The sequence below is a fragment of the Pogona vitticeps genome, chromosome 2 (assembly GCF_051106095.1).
Source record: "Pogona vitticeps strain Pit_001003342236 chromosome 2, PviZW2.1, whole genome shotgun sequence".
Classification (NCBI taxonomy): Eukaryota; Metazoa; Chordata; class Lepidosauria; order Squamata; family Agamidae; genus Pogona; species Pogona vitticeps.
In genome coordinates, this window is record NC_135784.1 from 124995067 (window position 1) to 125012014 (window position 16948).

The following is a 16948-nucleotide window of genomic DNA, read 5'->3' on the forward strand; positions in this document are numbered from 1 at the left end:
GGATGAACAGAATCACTTTTTTGCCATAGTGTGTTTTCACTTTTCAAATAGAGTGGTCCTCACCGACCAGATAGGCGGGGTATAAATTAAATAAATAAATAAATAAGTACTTCTGACTTTTTGTTCCTGTGCCTGTTCTCCATGGCACTGTAAAGGATATTATACTAAACAACTGTGTAACTTGTGGAGAACTTTCCTGCTGAGTCAGAAGCAGTGTCTGTCATTGCTGAACAAATCAACCTTGCTAGTTGCAGCCAGCTGGTTAGGACGCTGACATGAACAAGGTCAAACATACCCTGAAATAACTAATTAGTGTTTTAGCAAAACATTTCACATACAGTGTCAAAAAAACTTGATCTGCATGCTTGTGTATACTGAGGATTAGACTATTTTCTCTTTATTATTTATATGTCATAATTATACTTGAAACATATATTAGCTGAACAGTTTGTATAAAAATTGCTCACAGACAAGACTTTCTGATAGCAATAGGATGTGTCAGTAAAGTCATTACATAAACACATAAAATGATTATATATGGGCTCAAACATCCACGACATAATCCACAGAAGTTTTGTCCATCTCTCCTTCAGTTAGGGTTATAGATTACAAGACGGTTTGTGAAGCATTCCATATTTTAGTATGTATGCATCTAAATTATACCCACTGACTTCTAAACAAGTTGTTAGATTCAGAAAGCTGGCAATAAATTGGTTAATATCTCAAGTAGATAAACAAGTTCACTCTTAAAATACCTGTACAATGCAAAATGTGGATAGCACTGGAAATAGGATATCATAGGCATCCTTCAGTCTCGAGAGACTATGGTAACATGCTCTGAATCGAGGAGTGTCCTCTCCAGAGCAATAGGATAAAGACTGAGAATATCTGTGCCCCAGTCAGTTGTGTATAGTTTCATACTACTGATAAGAACAGACCTGGGCAAAATGTGGCCCGAGGGCCACATACGACCCGCGAGCTGCTCCTGTCTGGCCCGCGGACTGTTTTGAACATTAAAACCATTTATAGCTTTTTGTCTAAAGTTGATCAGTTGCTTATCTTTAACATACCGCAAAACGCCTCTTTAGTATTTGTGAAGATTAGCAAGTTTAAAATAAAAACAATCATAACATCACTGTTTCATTTTATTTTTAAGTAAAGTTGGTTCGGCCCCCAAACACAGTTCAGATTTTTCATGTGACCCCCTTATAGAAATTAATTGCCCACCCTTGGATAAGAAGGAGATTAATCACTACTTTCAGCCCTCATAAAGGGTTGGAAGGAGTGTAGACATTTGGGTACTGGAGTACTACTGGTTACTTTAAAAAATTACCTACTTTTTGGTGACAAAGACAGGAAGTAAGTTTCTATTCACTCATCTGTGTTATGCTGCTCCAGTCACCATTTCCCACATAAATCTGCCTCTTCCGAGATTCCTTTCCATGTAAACCTCTATCCCATTACACAGTCAATAATTCTTTATCCCACCACCATAAATATTTTTCTTAAACTCAACCCTGCTTTATTTCCATTTTTTCTCTCAGAGCTAAATAATTAGCAAATTACATTTATATGTAATTTGCTAATTACATATAAAGATTATTTTCCTTTTTCACACAACAGTCTCCAATCTAGACTGGCCTCATCATTGGGTGGGGTGGGGGAGTCTAAAATCCCCCCAAACAGCCAGCTTTTGTTTTCAGATACGATCCCCTGGAAACAGGAGCTAAAATGAGAAGCAAAAACTTCCACTTGCACAATTTGTTTAGCAGATGCAGGGATGTGGGAAATTCTTAGAGATGAAAAAATGGTGAGAAGGTTTAAATCTTCTCACTCATGCACAGTGGTCCCAATCTGAACTGAAGCCATGCATGCCTATGTTTGTGTGTTTAAAAAAAGAAGACATCTTTAACTGTAAACTAAATATTTAACAATGTATTCTCGAAGGCTTTCACAGCCAGGATCTGATGGTTGTTGTGGGTTTTCGGGGCTGTTTGGACATGTTCTTAAGGTTTTTCTTCCTAACATTTCACCAGTCTCTATGACCGGCATCTTCAGAGAACAGGAGTCAGAACTCTGTCTGTGCTCGCCGGCCACAAGACTGGCGAAACGTTATGAAGAAAAATCTTAAGAACACAGACAAACAGCCCGGAAAACCCACAACAACCATTTAACAACGTGTTTAGTCTCACTTTCACCTGAAGAGAGTGAAAATTGACAGAAAGAGATTCTCCTTTAGGATTTGCACTGAGCCAGCCTATAATATGCATAAAAAGACGGGTTACTTACCTGTAACCATGGTTCTTCGAGTGGTCATTCTGTGAATTCACACAACAAGGGTTAATCAGCGCCAGCGATGATCTCCTCGGAACGTTCTAGAGCTTAAATAAAAGAAACAAAGTTGTAGGTCATTCATACTGCGCATGCTCCTCCCACCCCCTCCTTAGTTCCATTTATCCGCCACTAGAACCTCAGTACACTGAGCAGAGCAATAATGTAAATGCCAGTGACGGATAGTGGGGAGGCAGGGTGGGATTGTGTGAATTCACAGAATGACCACTCGAAGAACCATGGTTACAGGTAAGTAACCCGTCTTTCTTCATCGTGGTCTTCTGTGAATGCACACAACAAGGGTGACTAGCTAGCTACTCACCAGGCGGAGGGACGTCACTGGAGTACAGATGTTAATACTGCTTTCCCGAAGGACGCCTCTTTCCGAGCTCTCAAGTCCAGTCTGTAATGGGCAACAAACGTAGAGACGTTAGACCACGTGGCGGTGCGGCAAATATCCGGGACATCAATGCCACGTAGCAGAGCGGTAGATGAGGCCACTGCCCTCGTAGAATGAGCTCGGAGTCCATCGGGAGGAGTCTGGTGTGTAAGCTGATAGGCTAGTGAGATTGTGGAGACTAGCCACCTGGACAAGGTGGATGGCGAAGCTGGTAGCCCCTTTTTTGAGCCAAAGTAACACAGGAAAAGCCTAGTGGATAAACGGAATTGCTTAGTCCGAGAAACATAAAAGGCAAGGGCTCTTCTCACGTCCAACATATGAAGCATGCGCTCAGTATCATCAGACGGATTCGGAAACAAGGTAGGTAAAATCAAGGGTTGATTCAGATGGAACTGCGAAACAACCTTAGGAAGAAAGGAGACATCCGTATGCAGAACAACTTTCTCCTTAAAAAACTGAAGATAGGGTTGATCCACCCGAAGCGCCGCCAATTCACCAGCCCTGCGGGCAGACGTAATGGCCACTAGAAAAAGGGATTTGAGAGACAAAAGTTTTAAGTCACATGTAGCCATTGGCTCAAAGGGAGGTCTCATGAGGGCATGCAGCACTAATTGCAGGGACCACTGAGGTACAGGCAACTTAGTTGGAGGCCGAAGATTCACTACACCTTTTAAAAAGTTCTTAACAGTTGGATGTGAGAACAGACGAGAAGCCGACGAACCAGGCGGCTGAAAGGAAACAATCGCCGCTATATAAACCTTCAAAGTAGAAACAGAAAGGTTAAAGTCGAAAAGATAACGAAGAAAAAGGAGCAACGTAGACAAGCTGACTGGAGAAGCAACGAGTCCTCTAGAAGCTGTGAATTTCAAAAAACCTTTCCATTTGTAACTATACAGTTTCGTGGTGGATGGTTTTTTGGACATGACTAGAACTTCCCTTATCTGCGGAATATCCTCCACGCAGTTAGGTGAAGGGTTTCTAAGTCCGGGTGAAGTATCTTGCCCGCATCCTGTGTCAAAAGATGAGGATGAAGAGGGAGCCGGACCGCCTCGTGGGACATCGACATCAACCTGTGGAACCATGGCTGGCGGGGCCAGAAGGGTGCTACAAGGATGGCGTCCGCTCCGTCGTACTGGATCTTGAGTAAGGTCCTCTGAACTAACGGAAACGGTGGGAATAGGTAAACTAAACCCATGGTCCACCTTATCATGAAAGCATCCCCGGAGGACCCGACTCCCCGTCCGGCTCTGGATGCATAAAGAAGACACTTCTTGTTGTGAGTGGTAGCAAAGACATCGATGACCGGGGTGCCCCAGCGGCGACACAGGAACTGGAATACGTTGTCGTCGAGTTGCCACTCGTGTGTCTGCGCCACGCGGCGACTCAATTCGTCTGCTATCGTGTTGTCCTCCGTTGCAATATGCACAGCCACTGGAAAAACATGGTGCTTGTAGCACCATTCCCATAGCATCACCGCAAGTAACAGCAGGGACTTCGAACGTGTTCCGCCTTGCTTGTTCACATAGTACATGGCCGTGGTGTTGTCCGTGGCTATCTGAACACCACGGCCGTGTACTAGGGGCAAGAACGTCTTGAGTGCTTTGAGGATGGCAAGGACCTCCAAATGATTGATGTGAAGTGACCGCTCCTCTGAATTCCACAATGCATGAATCCTGTGGTGGCCACAATGCGCACCCCAACCCACCGGGCTCGCATCTGTGGTCACCTGTACAGTGAGTTGAAGCTGCCGAAAGGGTCTCCCTATTTTCAGGTGCGGAGGGTAGGTCCACCACTTGAGCTGTGAGGCAAGCTCCTGAGTGACCAGAAGCCTCTTGTGTGGATGATCTGTCTCCGGATTGAACAGGGATAGGAGCCAGACCTGAAGGGATCTGAGTTTTAGTCGGGCATGGGCCAACCCTGGTGTTGTTGACGCCATGAGGCCGAGCAGATGTTGGGCGTGCCTTGCTGACACGGTTGTCCCTGGGCGAAATTTCCTTATTGCCTTGCGTATCTTTCGACGTCTTTCTGCTGGAAGAAAAACGCGCCCCTTCCTCGCATCGAGCTTTGCTCCGATGTAACTTATGACCTGAGATGGAGTAAGATGCGACTTTCTTAAGTTGACTGTGAGTCCTAGATTGCGTAGAACATGAAGGACGTATGCTTTGTCTTGCAGGGCCTGACGTCTGGACTTGGAGACCACTAACCAATCGTCTATGTACGGGAACACCTGGACCCCGTTGAGACGAAGGTAAGCCGCGACTGGAGACATGCATTTTGTGAAAGTTCTGGGAGCCGTAGCCAAGCCAAACGGGAGGGCAAGAAATTGGTAAATGGCATCCTGAAACAGAAACCTGAGGTACTTCCGATGTTGAGGGTGAATCGTAATATGAAAGTAAGCGTCCTTTAGGTCTATGACAAGAAACCAATTGCCCTTTGTTAAGAGGTGAATTATTTGTTCCAGAGTGACCATCCGGAATTTTCGTGGACAGAGGTAAGTATTGAGCAGTCGTAAGTCCAAAATCGGTCTGATGCCGCCGTCTTTCTTGGGAACGGCAAAATACTTTGAATAAAAGCCGTTCCTGACGTCTCTTGCTGGTACCCTTTGAATGGCTCCTTTCAGAAGAAGGGAATGAACTTCCTCCTCTAGAGCAGGGTCGGATGGTGTAGGAAGAACCTGCCCTAGAGGAGGGTAGTCGAGAAACTCCATCAGATATCCGTACTGAACAATGTTTAGTACCCAAGAATCGTTTGTAATAACGGACCAATTTTTTAGATACGGAGAAAGCCTTGTTGTATGATAAAGCGGAGCTGAGATGACTGGGTCAAAGGTACTGTTTTGATTTCTTGACAGGTTGTTTGAATCCCTGACGGCGCTGGGAATGCTGAGAGCGGTAAGTATTAGAAGAAGAAGCAGTATTGGAAGACCTAGCCTGCGACTGAGGCTTAAACTGTTTGAACTGAGAGCCTTGACCATATTGGCTGTAAGGTTTCTTCCATTGGTACCTGTTAAACTTCGGTTGAGGCTGAATATAATAAGATTTGGCAGTCTTTTTTGCCTTGTGTAATTCCTCCAAGTGGGAGTCGGTCTTTTCATTAAAAAGACCAGAGGCGTCAAATGGCAAATTTTCAACTTTCACCTTGACATCATCCAGAATATTGGCAGCTCGCAGCCAGGCGTGCCTACGGAGAGTAACAGCCGACATTAAAATTCTAGCTGCAGCTTCTACAGAATGTCTAGTAGCTATACGAAGATACTTTGAAACAGTCTGAGCTTCCTCGTAGGTATTGAGAAAATCTTGTCTGATATCCTCAGGTATCAACCGCAAACCCGGCAAAGTTTTTAGCCATAATTGCTTCTGATAAGCTCCCAGAGCAGTTTGGTAATTCGCCACTCTAAGAATAAAAGCAATCAGAGAATAAATCTTCCTGCCAAGAACCTCAAGCTTTTTCCCCTCCTTATTAGTGGGGGTAACGTGCGACTTCCCTGTTGGTCTGGTGCAACTAGTCTCAACAATCAAGGAATTGGGTATAGGATGTTTCAGGAGAAACTTGGAATCCTCCCCAGACACGCGATAAAGATTCTCAGTGCGCCTAGATAGTGCAGGCGTCGTAGAAGGTTGATCCCAAAAATCCTTGATGATAGTAGTAAGAACAGAAAGGTAAGACAGAGTGGGAGGAGGAGACCGTTCACTATTAATATCTCCAAAAATGAGATCCTCCTCTGGAGGAGCTGGTGTGTCCATTTGTAGTTTAAGGACCTTGGCCATTCGTGCGAGCATCTGTGAGTAAGATGAGAAGTCTTCCGACGGAGAGGATGCATGGGGGTCACCAGTGTCGGATCCCACAGTGTCACCCACTGGCAAATCCTCCTTGTCCTCTGGAGGAGGAGGTTCCTCCTCAGAATCAGAGAAACTGTCCGAAAAGGGAACCCCTTCTTCTGATAAGGGAGAATGTCCTTTTTTGCGAGCTCGAAGCTCAGGTCGGAAATCCGCTGTAGAAAGACGCTGAGGGTCGGCGGCGACAGACGTCACAGATGAAACAGGGGCAGTAACACCCCTGGGGTGGTCGGTAAGCAGAGCAGGTCGCGGAAGCTCCTCGACGTCGAAGTGGTGACGACGTCGGTGCTTCCTTGGTGGAGATGAAGACGAGGAGGAAGAAACATAGATGTATTTTGCCCTCCTCCGGCGTCGACGCCTGTCCTGCGAAGTCGAGGGCGAAGAGGAGGTGTAGCGCCGTCGGTGTCGACGTCGATGCTTCCTCGGCGGGGAGGATGACAAAGACGAGTCATCTGACGAGTGACGTCGGCGCCGAGAATGGCGAAGGGGTGATCGATGCCGTCGCTTAGAAATATGTTTAGTTTTGCGAGACCTCTTCCGCGGCGGCGGCGGCGGTGTCGAGGAAGCCGAAGTGGAGGAGTGAGCCGAAGACGCCCGCCCGATAGACTCAGGGCTGTTGGGCGGAGACACCAAGCTTGCGGTGGCTGCAGCAAGCCGAATAGGTGTTGGGGAAGCGGTCCCCGGGATCTTGGGTGGCTCAGACTGTCCTGGGGGTAGAGAAGCAGATACCCCAAACAAGGACTCCTTGTCTTGTGAAGGCTCCTCCAATGCAGGGGAACGTAGGGAGGGCGAGACGGAAGGCAACTCCTCTATCGTTCCCAAGCGCTTAACAGCTTTCTTTTTTGTCTGCTTTACAGGCTTATTCTTCGCAGACTTAGAAGAGGACGGGTCCTTGGATGAATTTTTATCAGGTTTGTCTGTAGCCCTCTTAGAAGCCTTAGAGGCAGGAGGTTGAGGCAGATTACTTGAGGTGGACGGAGAAACTGTCGCACCGGGAAGCTCCATAAGGGACGGCTCTGAGGCAGCCAACGCAGCGCTCCAGAGATGAAATTTTAAGCGCTGCTGGCGAGCACGGAGGGCTGGCTTAGTAAAAGCCCTACAATGCCTGCAATCCAGGGGAGAATGGGATTCCCCGAGACAAAAAAGACACTTTTCGTGCCGGTCCTGGAAGGGGAGCTTTCTATCACAGCTTATGCACCGGCTAAAGGGACCGGAGGGGGACATAAGCTGAAACCGCACCAACGCCCTGCAACGGAGACCGTTGAAAAGGGCGGGAAAAACCCGAGCTCGCCAAACAAGGAAAAAACAGAGTTCAAAGTCCAGAAACCGAGCCAAGTCAGGACAGGAGAGAGTAGAATAGCCGAATTGCCTTGCCAAGGGTCAAAAAAGCCAAAAAAACCAGAGAATAGTATGCGAAATAACAGAGCTCTAGCCGAAGAGAACGAGTTCGTCCGGCGGAGAAATGGAACTAAGGAGGGGGTGGGAGGAGCATGCGCAGTATGAATGACCTACAACTTTGTTTCTTTTATTTAAGCTCTAGAACGTTCCGAGGAGATCATCGCTGGCGCTGATTAACCCTTGTTGTGTGCATTCACAGAAGACCACGATGAAGAAGCATGAATCTTGGCAACATTCATTAAACTGATTATCCCATTGGCCTATTCAGGTTCCCATCTCAGGGACTCTTAGGCAATGTATGCCTCTTAAATGTTTCCCCTCCCAAAAAAAAGCCTGTGCACTTCTGCTTATCAGTACCATTTGCAACAAACATAATCACTTCCTTCTTGTTGTTCTATAAAGATTATCATTCAGGCCGACACGACAGGCAGAATGCTCATAAGGTTTAGAAACTGCTTACCATCTCTGAAGGACTGCATGGGCTCATCTCCCCATGAAGAAGGGAAGGGGGAGAAAGGAGATTGTGAAATGCTGCACTCAGAGATGGTGGTTGTGTTTTTGCAGGGTCCAAAGCCAAGCATCTCTCTCTCTCGATCTGGAGATGAAGGATCTGTCCCTAGTGCAGACTGAAGCACAGGGTATTCTGAAGAATTGGCCAGAAGCTCCTTCAAAATGTTAATTGGTGAAATGGTAAGCTCCCAGTTGGTGATACCAAAATCCCTCAAGTGGGCCCTGGCATGACTGGACAGGCCTGCACGCGTGTCAAAGCCAGCCCCACAGAATTCACATCTCATTAAACTGAAAGTACTTGGATCAAAATTTGCAACTGTGAAAGAGAAAATGATAGTGTTACAAGAAATCATAAAGACCAGACAACAAATAAGTCTAGAAACCCCTCTCCATTTACATAATTATACATTACATCAGTGGATCCCGACCTTGGGTAACCCAGGTGACTCCGAGAAGTCTTCACCACTAGTTTCTGAGAGTTGCAGTCCAAAAATACCTGGGTTACCTAATGTTGGGAACTATTGCATTACACAGTAATATGACAAGTGGACATTATTAGAATCTTGTAACATTTGAGGGAGTAGGTAGAGAAACATACATACCCATCTTCAAAGGAATGAAAAATATTAGAAAAAAATGAAAAAAATTATAAATTGAATACATACTACCTTTTTTCTTCTTCTTTTGGAAGGAAAATTTTTGCTCAATAGCTTTCACTTCTTCTGCAGAGATGAAGTGACGGACATTGTAGCTCACACCCACCCTGTTCAGGTGGCCCCGCACGTGATTGGCTAGGCCAATTCCATTGTGGAACCTGTCAGGACAGTATGGGCATTTCCTCTCCTCATTCTTCAGCATTGACGAATCTGCATTCAGAAGATCATCCAGTTCAAATGATCCTTCTAGAGAGGAATCTAATAGGAAGACACTTAGGGGAAGGGACTCATCCATTCCAAACTCTCGGGAAGAAGGCGACATCTTTTTCTTTAACATGTTCATCTTGGGCCGTTTCACTTTTCTGGGATAAAGATTCAGCTCTTCCACAAGAACGATAGGAACCATCTGACGTAACTGATGCTGCTGTCCGGCGGATGCTACTGAATAATCAGTTGCCTTCAAAGTGCCTCTGAAGGTCCTCTTGAGGTCCAAGGCAGGTTGAGGAATCACAAAGGGCTGGAAGTATCTATTTTCTGTCAACTCTATTTCTGTTGCTAAAGGGAATTCTTCTTCCATACTCATGTTATCACTTATGGGTAACCATTTGTGGCAGGCTTCTTCCAGCCCACCTGAGTGGCTTTTGGCATTCTCTCTCTCAGTCTCAAATGGCAGTGCTGTGCTTTTATTCCTAATTTGTGTCAGAACATGGGGAGAATAAGGTTTTGCTGAGGTAAAAGTGGACAAAATCTTATCTGAGGAGCTGTAAGGAGCTCGTTTCCTAGCCCGGAAACCAGGCATTGGGATTTCTTTTTTGTTAGTGCTATTACTTTTATTAAGTCTCTGTTGGCCCCCTGTAAAGCCAGGGAGAGGGTTATAATGGGAAGAATTCTCACAGTGAGATTGGGGGAAAGGTCTATTGGCTTTGTTCAAATAATCACTTTCTGAAAATCTGCGTGATCTGTTAGGGCTGTAGGCATCCCTACTAGTTCCAGGCTGGTTCATGTCTGCTTCAAAAGTCTCTGTGTTCCAGGACAAGTGGGAATGCACATATTTCATGTGTTCTTTTAAAATATTTTCATTTGGGGCAGGAAAGTTGCAAAGCATGCAAGTGCTCTGACTTTTGCTGCTGCTACACGCATTTGCCATGTGAGGTACATCCTCATGTGCCCTGAAGTGTCTGTATACATTGTGCATAGAGCCGTCCCGTGGTTCATTACCACCAGAACTGCCAAACAAGTTCACATTCTTCAGGCCTTGATCTTTCCTCTCCCTGACATGCATTTTTGCATGCTGGACAAACACCTTAGAGGAGTTAGTTCCGAATACACATTTTGGGCACTGCAGCCTGGCGTCACGGCCTTCATCTGGGAACTCATTGAGTTTCTGGATTTCCTCAATGATTTTTTCTCTTGACTCTTGGTGGAGTCTTCTGTGCTGATCTAAAGAACCAGTGTCCCCAAATGCCCATCCACATTCATTACAGGTTAGTTGACACTGATCTCCAGTTCCTTCTCTGCCTTGATCCAGCCCTAGTCCCCTGTTATGCTGAAGCATGTGATCCATCAAATGTTCCTTCATCTTAAAATAAATGCTACACTCAATGCATGTGTATACAGTTGGCCCCTCTTCCTGACCTACATCATCTTTTCCCTGCTCCTCTAGCACAGCATTGCATGTATATGGCCTTGTCTCATCACAGGTGCTGCAGGAAAGAGATTCTGCAGACCTCAGAGGAACACACTCCATAGTATCTCTGCCACTATTGATCCAAGCATGTTTACGGACAGCCAGGTCTATAGCTGTCTGAACCCCTGATTTTTGTAATGCCCACTTAGTTGTGTTAACAGAACTTACTTCATCTAAATCAGAGTCCAAAGCCCTTCCCTTCCTGAAAAAGAGTGCACTCTCAACAGTCTTTGCTTTACTTGAATGAGGATTTAAGGTTTTTCTAAATACCGGGAGAGCCAACAGAGCAGTTTCTCGTGTAGACTGTCCCCTCACAGACAGATTTGCTGCTACATCTGCTGGCTTATTTATGCTTCTGTGAGGAGGCCAAAGTCCTTCATTGTGCTCAGAAAGCCAATCATACCTCTGAAAGCCCTTCTTATCCAACTCCTGCCCTCCTTCTAAGTGCTCTTTACTGAAGGCTTTTAGCTGCTTTGGTTCATTGCTATGGTATCTTTCATCTCCACTAATATTTTGTGCTCCAGCAAGTGGTGGAGAAGCTTCTGCTGTTGCCTTGCCAATGTCTAAGTGCTCAGACTCCCCTTCTAGCTCACCAGTATTCATTTGCACAGTTCTTGTAATATTAGATTCCATTGCAGAAGTGGTCTCCTTTGGGTAAGAAGGATTTTGCGGTGCTACTTCCTGAGAGCTCACTGAATCCTTCAGACCAGGGAGTCTTTCTAAAGTGCTTTCTTCTTTAGAGACACTGCCCATTGTCTCCTGGTTATAGCAGTCCCACAAAACAGTCGTGCTTTTTTCATCTGTTGATCCCCGCAAATCTGCTTTATAAGAGCCTTTCCTGAATTTTAAACAGTCTTCAGTCTTGCTGCTGAAAAGAACAATCAACATTAGCTAAAGGCTATGTATTGAATAAGATACACACATGTAGAATCTTGAATCATGAAAACATTGTTCAGAGTCACAGATAGGATCATGCATTTTCTTTACCTCTCCCTTCACAGATAAATGGAAAACATATGTGGTTCCACATTTCATATATGTTCACACCTCCCTGCACAGTTCCCTCAGCATCACTATTAAAAATATTCCTATAAGAAGTGTTCCTCCCGACTACAGGAGAAACCTCCTCTACTGGCTCAGTCCACTGGAAACAACCGCCTTTTGGCTTAACCTTTCCCAGAATGGTTCTCTCAGTGCCCCTTACATTTTCTCGTAATCTTTGTGGCATGTTTTCCTATCACAGCTTGCTTTTTCTCTTCCTTATTCACACCTGCTTCTTTTTTGTTGTATTGTTTAAATTGTAAGCCCATGTTTTCCTATCACAGCTTGCTTTTTCTCTTCCTTATTCACACCTGCTTCTTTTTTGTTGTATTGTTTAAATTGTAAGCCAAAGAGCCCTGTGTGTGTCTCTTTTAATATTTTATATAGCTCCAATAAAACATGGACATTCCGAAGATAATAAACAATGACTTAAACTAGTAAGCAGGGACCATTTCTATCTGGATAGTGCTTCTTCACTCTTATATTTCAATTGCTCCTTCTTGGAACCTATGCTGCACAGCTTAGCTGGAGCAGGCTGGTGCAGGCTAAACAGAGTCGCTGTTTAGGGCAATGTATTAGGGCAGTGCATATGTACTGCATCAATTTAAGAAAAATAAATTATAAATTGAAAATTTCCTCTTGGAAGTAAGAGGAGACAGCAGGAGACAATGAGGAGGATTTTGTTTGCTTTTCTTTTAATGGTCCATTAGAGAGCCTGCTCACAGCCAAATCAGGCATGCTCTCAATCAGACCTTGAAGAGTAGAAAAAATTCCCCTCTATGTCCCCTCCTCCTTCTGGGAGCAAACAGCAAGCTAAATACTCATGTAGCTACCCTCTAATTCGGCTTTTGTCCCATTACTCTACAGTGATCTCCTTATTTGGGACCAAGCAACTTCCAGTAGTAACAAGAGTCTTGATATTGCTAAGAAATCATCCAAGACAAGACAAGAATTGCCAACAGCACATTCATTTGGGCTATTTGTTCTCCAGAATAAAAGAGTTGACCTCCCCAGCACAAACTATAAACATGGCTGCACTTCTGTTATGTAAGTTTATAATATCGCTATTCCTCAGTCAATATCAGCTCAGACAGAAGTGAGAAAGGATCCTAAATAGTTGAAAGATCTACATTTCTTCTACCAAGAATATATGACAATGAGGGCTGCATACATTTGATAAATAGTTGAAAATTATAATAATTATGTGCTGCCAAATTAATTCTGGTTTAAGGCAACCCACAACAGGGTATCCTTTGTATGAAGTAATCAGAAGTGGTCCTTTAGCACTATACCACTTACCCAGGGCTATACAGGCTGGCTCTTCTCCTATGAGGCACAGAGGGGAATTTAATTCCTAAATCCCACCTCCCCTGAGCTATCTAGCTAATGGTTAGGATGCTATGTTATTTAGAAACCTGAGTTTGAGACTGAACTTGCACCAGAATTCTATCGGTCAATGGGAGATAAACTGTTAACACTGAGATATTTAGGACCACAACTCCCATAAGTCCAATACTGCATGATCAATGGTCAAGAATTATAGGAACTATAATCTACAACATCTGGAATACATTGGGTTGTCTATCTCTACTACTGTATATAGTTTTCCTTAGCAGCTAGTCTTACAGCTAATGTCTCCACATAAATGTGCCTAGAGTCAGTGATCCAATAGCAGGGATATATTCAGTCAATTGATCCAGTGACCTGAAGAGCAAACATAACTGACTTGCTTGTGACCCACTTCAAAGAAAATCTAGGGAAAATTTCCGGGAAGGATTACATGGATGAGGGTGCACATTATATCCAGTGGTATTATACTAAGCTTGATGTTCCAGTACAAATGAAAGACATTGGGAACTGGCCATAAGGATTAAAAAATGTCAAACTCTGTAATTCTTCACCCAGAAATTTCAGCACTTACTAAATTTTCTTCCTCCGACCTGTGATGGAAACACGAGGAGAATGATGAGGCTCATCTACAAGAGAAAAACATTAACATCACATCCCTGACTAAGTGGAATATGGCAGTTCCTAGTGTAATTTACAATCCTATAATTTAAAAAACTACAAAGCTTTCAAAGCAGATAAACCTACCCAGCCTATGTGACTCCCTGGGGGCATTTCTGGATTAGCATGGGATTTCTAACCCATACCATTAATCCTAAAAACCAGCAATTCGATACATAATCATTCCTGCAGTTAAGCAGTTTAAAATAAAATAAAAATATCGACTTGAAATGCAGCATGCCCAAGAATTTTTCCAATGAGAAGTCAAATTACTTGATCATGCTAAGCTTTGCTAGAGCCAGTCTATAAAAATATAAGCTTATTTCCATTGAAAAATGTGAGACAGCTCCTCTACAACATTCAAAAAGTCCAAAATGTTGCAGCCAGATTGTTAACGTGGGCTGGTTACAAGGAACACATAACACCCCTGCTATAGCAGCTCCATTGGCCGCTGATCTATTTCCAGGCACATCTCAGTGCTGGTTTTGACCTATAAAGTTCTAAATGGCTTGGGTTTAAGCTATCTCAAAGACTGTATCTCCTTCGATGAGTCTGCCTGATCATCAGGGGAGGTTTTTCTCTTGGTCCCAGCATCCTCACAGATATACTTGGTGGGGACACGGGAGAGGGCCTTCTCTGCTGCTGCTCCCAGACTCTGGAATCCCTCGCATGAGGCCAGGCTGGTTCCATCATAGCTGTCCTTCCACAAGCAGACAAATGAAATTGTCTCCACGCAAGCTTTCCCTGAGTGACAGACTGTCTGGGAGAGATTTTAAAATCAGATAGTTCGCATTTTGTTGCTTCTAGTATTTTACCTATAATTCTTAATATAATATTATTAATGTGTTCAATATTTGAATAATTTATTGTTTTTAGCTTTAATATTGTGTTTTAATGATGTAAGCTGCCTTGGGTACATATTTTAGGAGAAAGGAAGAGTAAAAAATATTTTAAATAGATATATTAAATAAACATAAAAAATTATGACCAAGCCTGTAGCAATTTGCTTTGTTTATGGCTCTCAGAGAAAGAGGTACCGTATCTTGTGACTACAGTTTTAGAAGTCTGCACAATATTATAAAAGGTAACTACACAAGCATTGTTGCTTCTTCCTTGCATACAGAGAGCGGTGTAGCTAAAATTATATTCACATTTCAGAGCATTTAGAGAGACTAAATTTTACATAGTCTACTGTTAAAAAATGAGAAGGGAGGAATTATTTTTTAAAGTCTCCAATTTACATCTTGAGAACTAAAATACAATTCTGTTCTTTAAATTGATTTTTCATGTTTCAGGAATGGAGAAACACAACCTCCATGATCCAACTTTTTGGATTGACTCAAAATCGGGTACAGATTCAAACTGAACCAAAACCACAACCAGATTTTCACAAGTATCTCACTAAACCCTTTGTCCTTCTTTCTGATTCATATTTAACCAGTTGCAGTAGGGTTTACACCACTCCCTCTAACCCTAATCCTTGCAAATGTTTTTCTTCAAATTATCTGATAAAGTATCTTGGAGGCAAAATTATGTATAAAAACTTAGAATCTGCTTAGATTTTGTTTAGCATTCTGGACACTACTGCAATATGGGGGGGCAATGTGTAGCCCGTATAATTAAATTGTAAACCGCCCGGAGAGTGCTTGTAGCGCTATGGGGCGGTATATATATATTTTATTCTGGAGTAAACCCAGGGAATCTGTCTTTCCACGATGAAAACATAAGGAATGGAAGGCAGGAAGACCGAATTAGAGTACACATAGCATTGCTTACAATAGATATCACAGGAAAGATGTGCTAAAGCACAAATCATGCTCGAGTCTTGACTTGCTAAGCCTTCAATTAAAGCCTGAATATGCCCACAACCTGACATTCCCAGGTTCTGCATGAAATGTCTTCTGTTATTTTGGGACAACTGGACAGCTACCAACATCAATCCAACTCTCTTATTACATCCCCCACTTTTTAATTTAGGATTTATGTACATGTATAGAGACTGCTTCTGTGCTGAAATTCACCATCATGTGGCTGCACTTTACAAAATTCCAAGCAAGATGGAATTGGCCTGTCCTCTGGAAACAAAAGGCTTTAGACTGCCAGAACCTGTCTGCTTGTAAAAAGGATTGAGGAGCAACACTTAAGAAGCTGTCTGTAACGACACCGAAGTCTTGTGTCATCACGTAAAGATCAACTTGGCATGTGTATTTCAAACTTCATCAATGGATGCTTCATTTGCTCTCACCATATTTTCAAAAACATAGTGATCTCATTATCAAATCGAAAAGACAGAGATCACAGAATCATAGAATGATGAAGCTGGAAGTGGCCTATAAATTCATCGAGTCCAACCCCCTGCTCAATGCACGAATACAAATCAAAGAATATCTGCCAGGTGGTTGTCTAAGTTTCACTTGAATGTCTCCAGCATTGAAGCATTCACCACCTGTCAAGGTGACTAGCTTCACTGCTGTACTGCTCTAACAGTTAAGATGTTTTTCCTGAGATTCAACCAAAATGTGTCTTCTTGTAACTTGAGCCCATTGGTGCATGTCCTGCACTCTGGGATGATTGAGAACAGATCCTGCCCCCTCCTCTGTATGACAGCCTTTCAAGCACTTGAAAAGTGAGATCATATTTTCCCTTCTTTTCTCAAGGCAAAATAGGCCCAGTTCTTTCAGCCTCTCTTCATAGGAATTGATTTCCAGCCATCTGATCATCCTTTTTGCCTTCCTCTGAACTTGCTGCTATTTGTCAGCATCTTTCTTGAAGTGTGGTGTCTAGAACTGGACATAGTACTCAAGATGAGGCCTAACCAGTGACAAATAGAGGGAAACTAGTACCTTGTGGGATTTGGAGACTACGCTTCTGTTAATGCAGCCTAAAATAGCCCATTTTGTAGCAATCTCACACTGTTGGCTCACATTCAGCTTGTGATATATGACAATTCCAAGATCCTTCTCACCTGTAGTACAGTATTGCTGAGCCAGGTATTCCCCATCTTGTAACTGTGTGTTTGGTTTCTTTTTCCTAGGTGCAGTACTTTGCATTCCCTGTTGAATTTCATTCTGTTGTTTTCAGC

General features: G+C 43.6%; 1 protein-coding gene across 19 annotated transcripts in view; it reads right to left on the reverse strand.

Moving 5' to 3' along the window:
* WIZ (WIZ zinc finger) overlaps positions 1-16948 on the reverse strand; it is a 111405-nt gene that overhangs the window by 26245 nt on the left and 68212 nt on the right. For 9 of the 19 annotated variants that reach the window (XM_078385885.1, XM_020796322.3, XM_072990355.2 and 6 more), the window contains exons 3-5: positions 13781-13835; positions 9141-11686; positions 8426-8791 (exon numbers count right to left, since the gene is read on the reverse strand). The exons of 2 other annotated variants lie outside the window; for them this stretch is intronic. In XM_078385885.1, coding sequence (XP_078242011.1) covers positions 8426-8791; positions 9141-11686; positions 13781-13835 — 2967 coding nt within the window. The remainder of the gene's footprint in view (positions 1-8425; positions 8792-9140; positions 11687-13780; positions 13836-16948) is intronic. 8 more of the 19 variants (XM_072990357.2, XM_072990354.2, XM_078385882.1 and 5 more) reach the window with 3 other exon arrangements.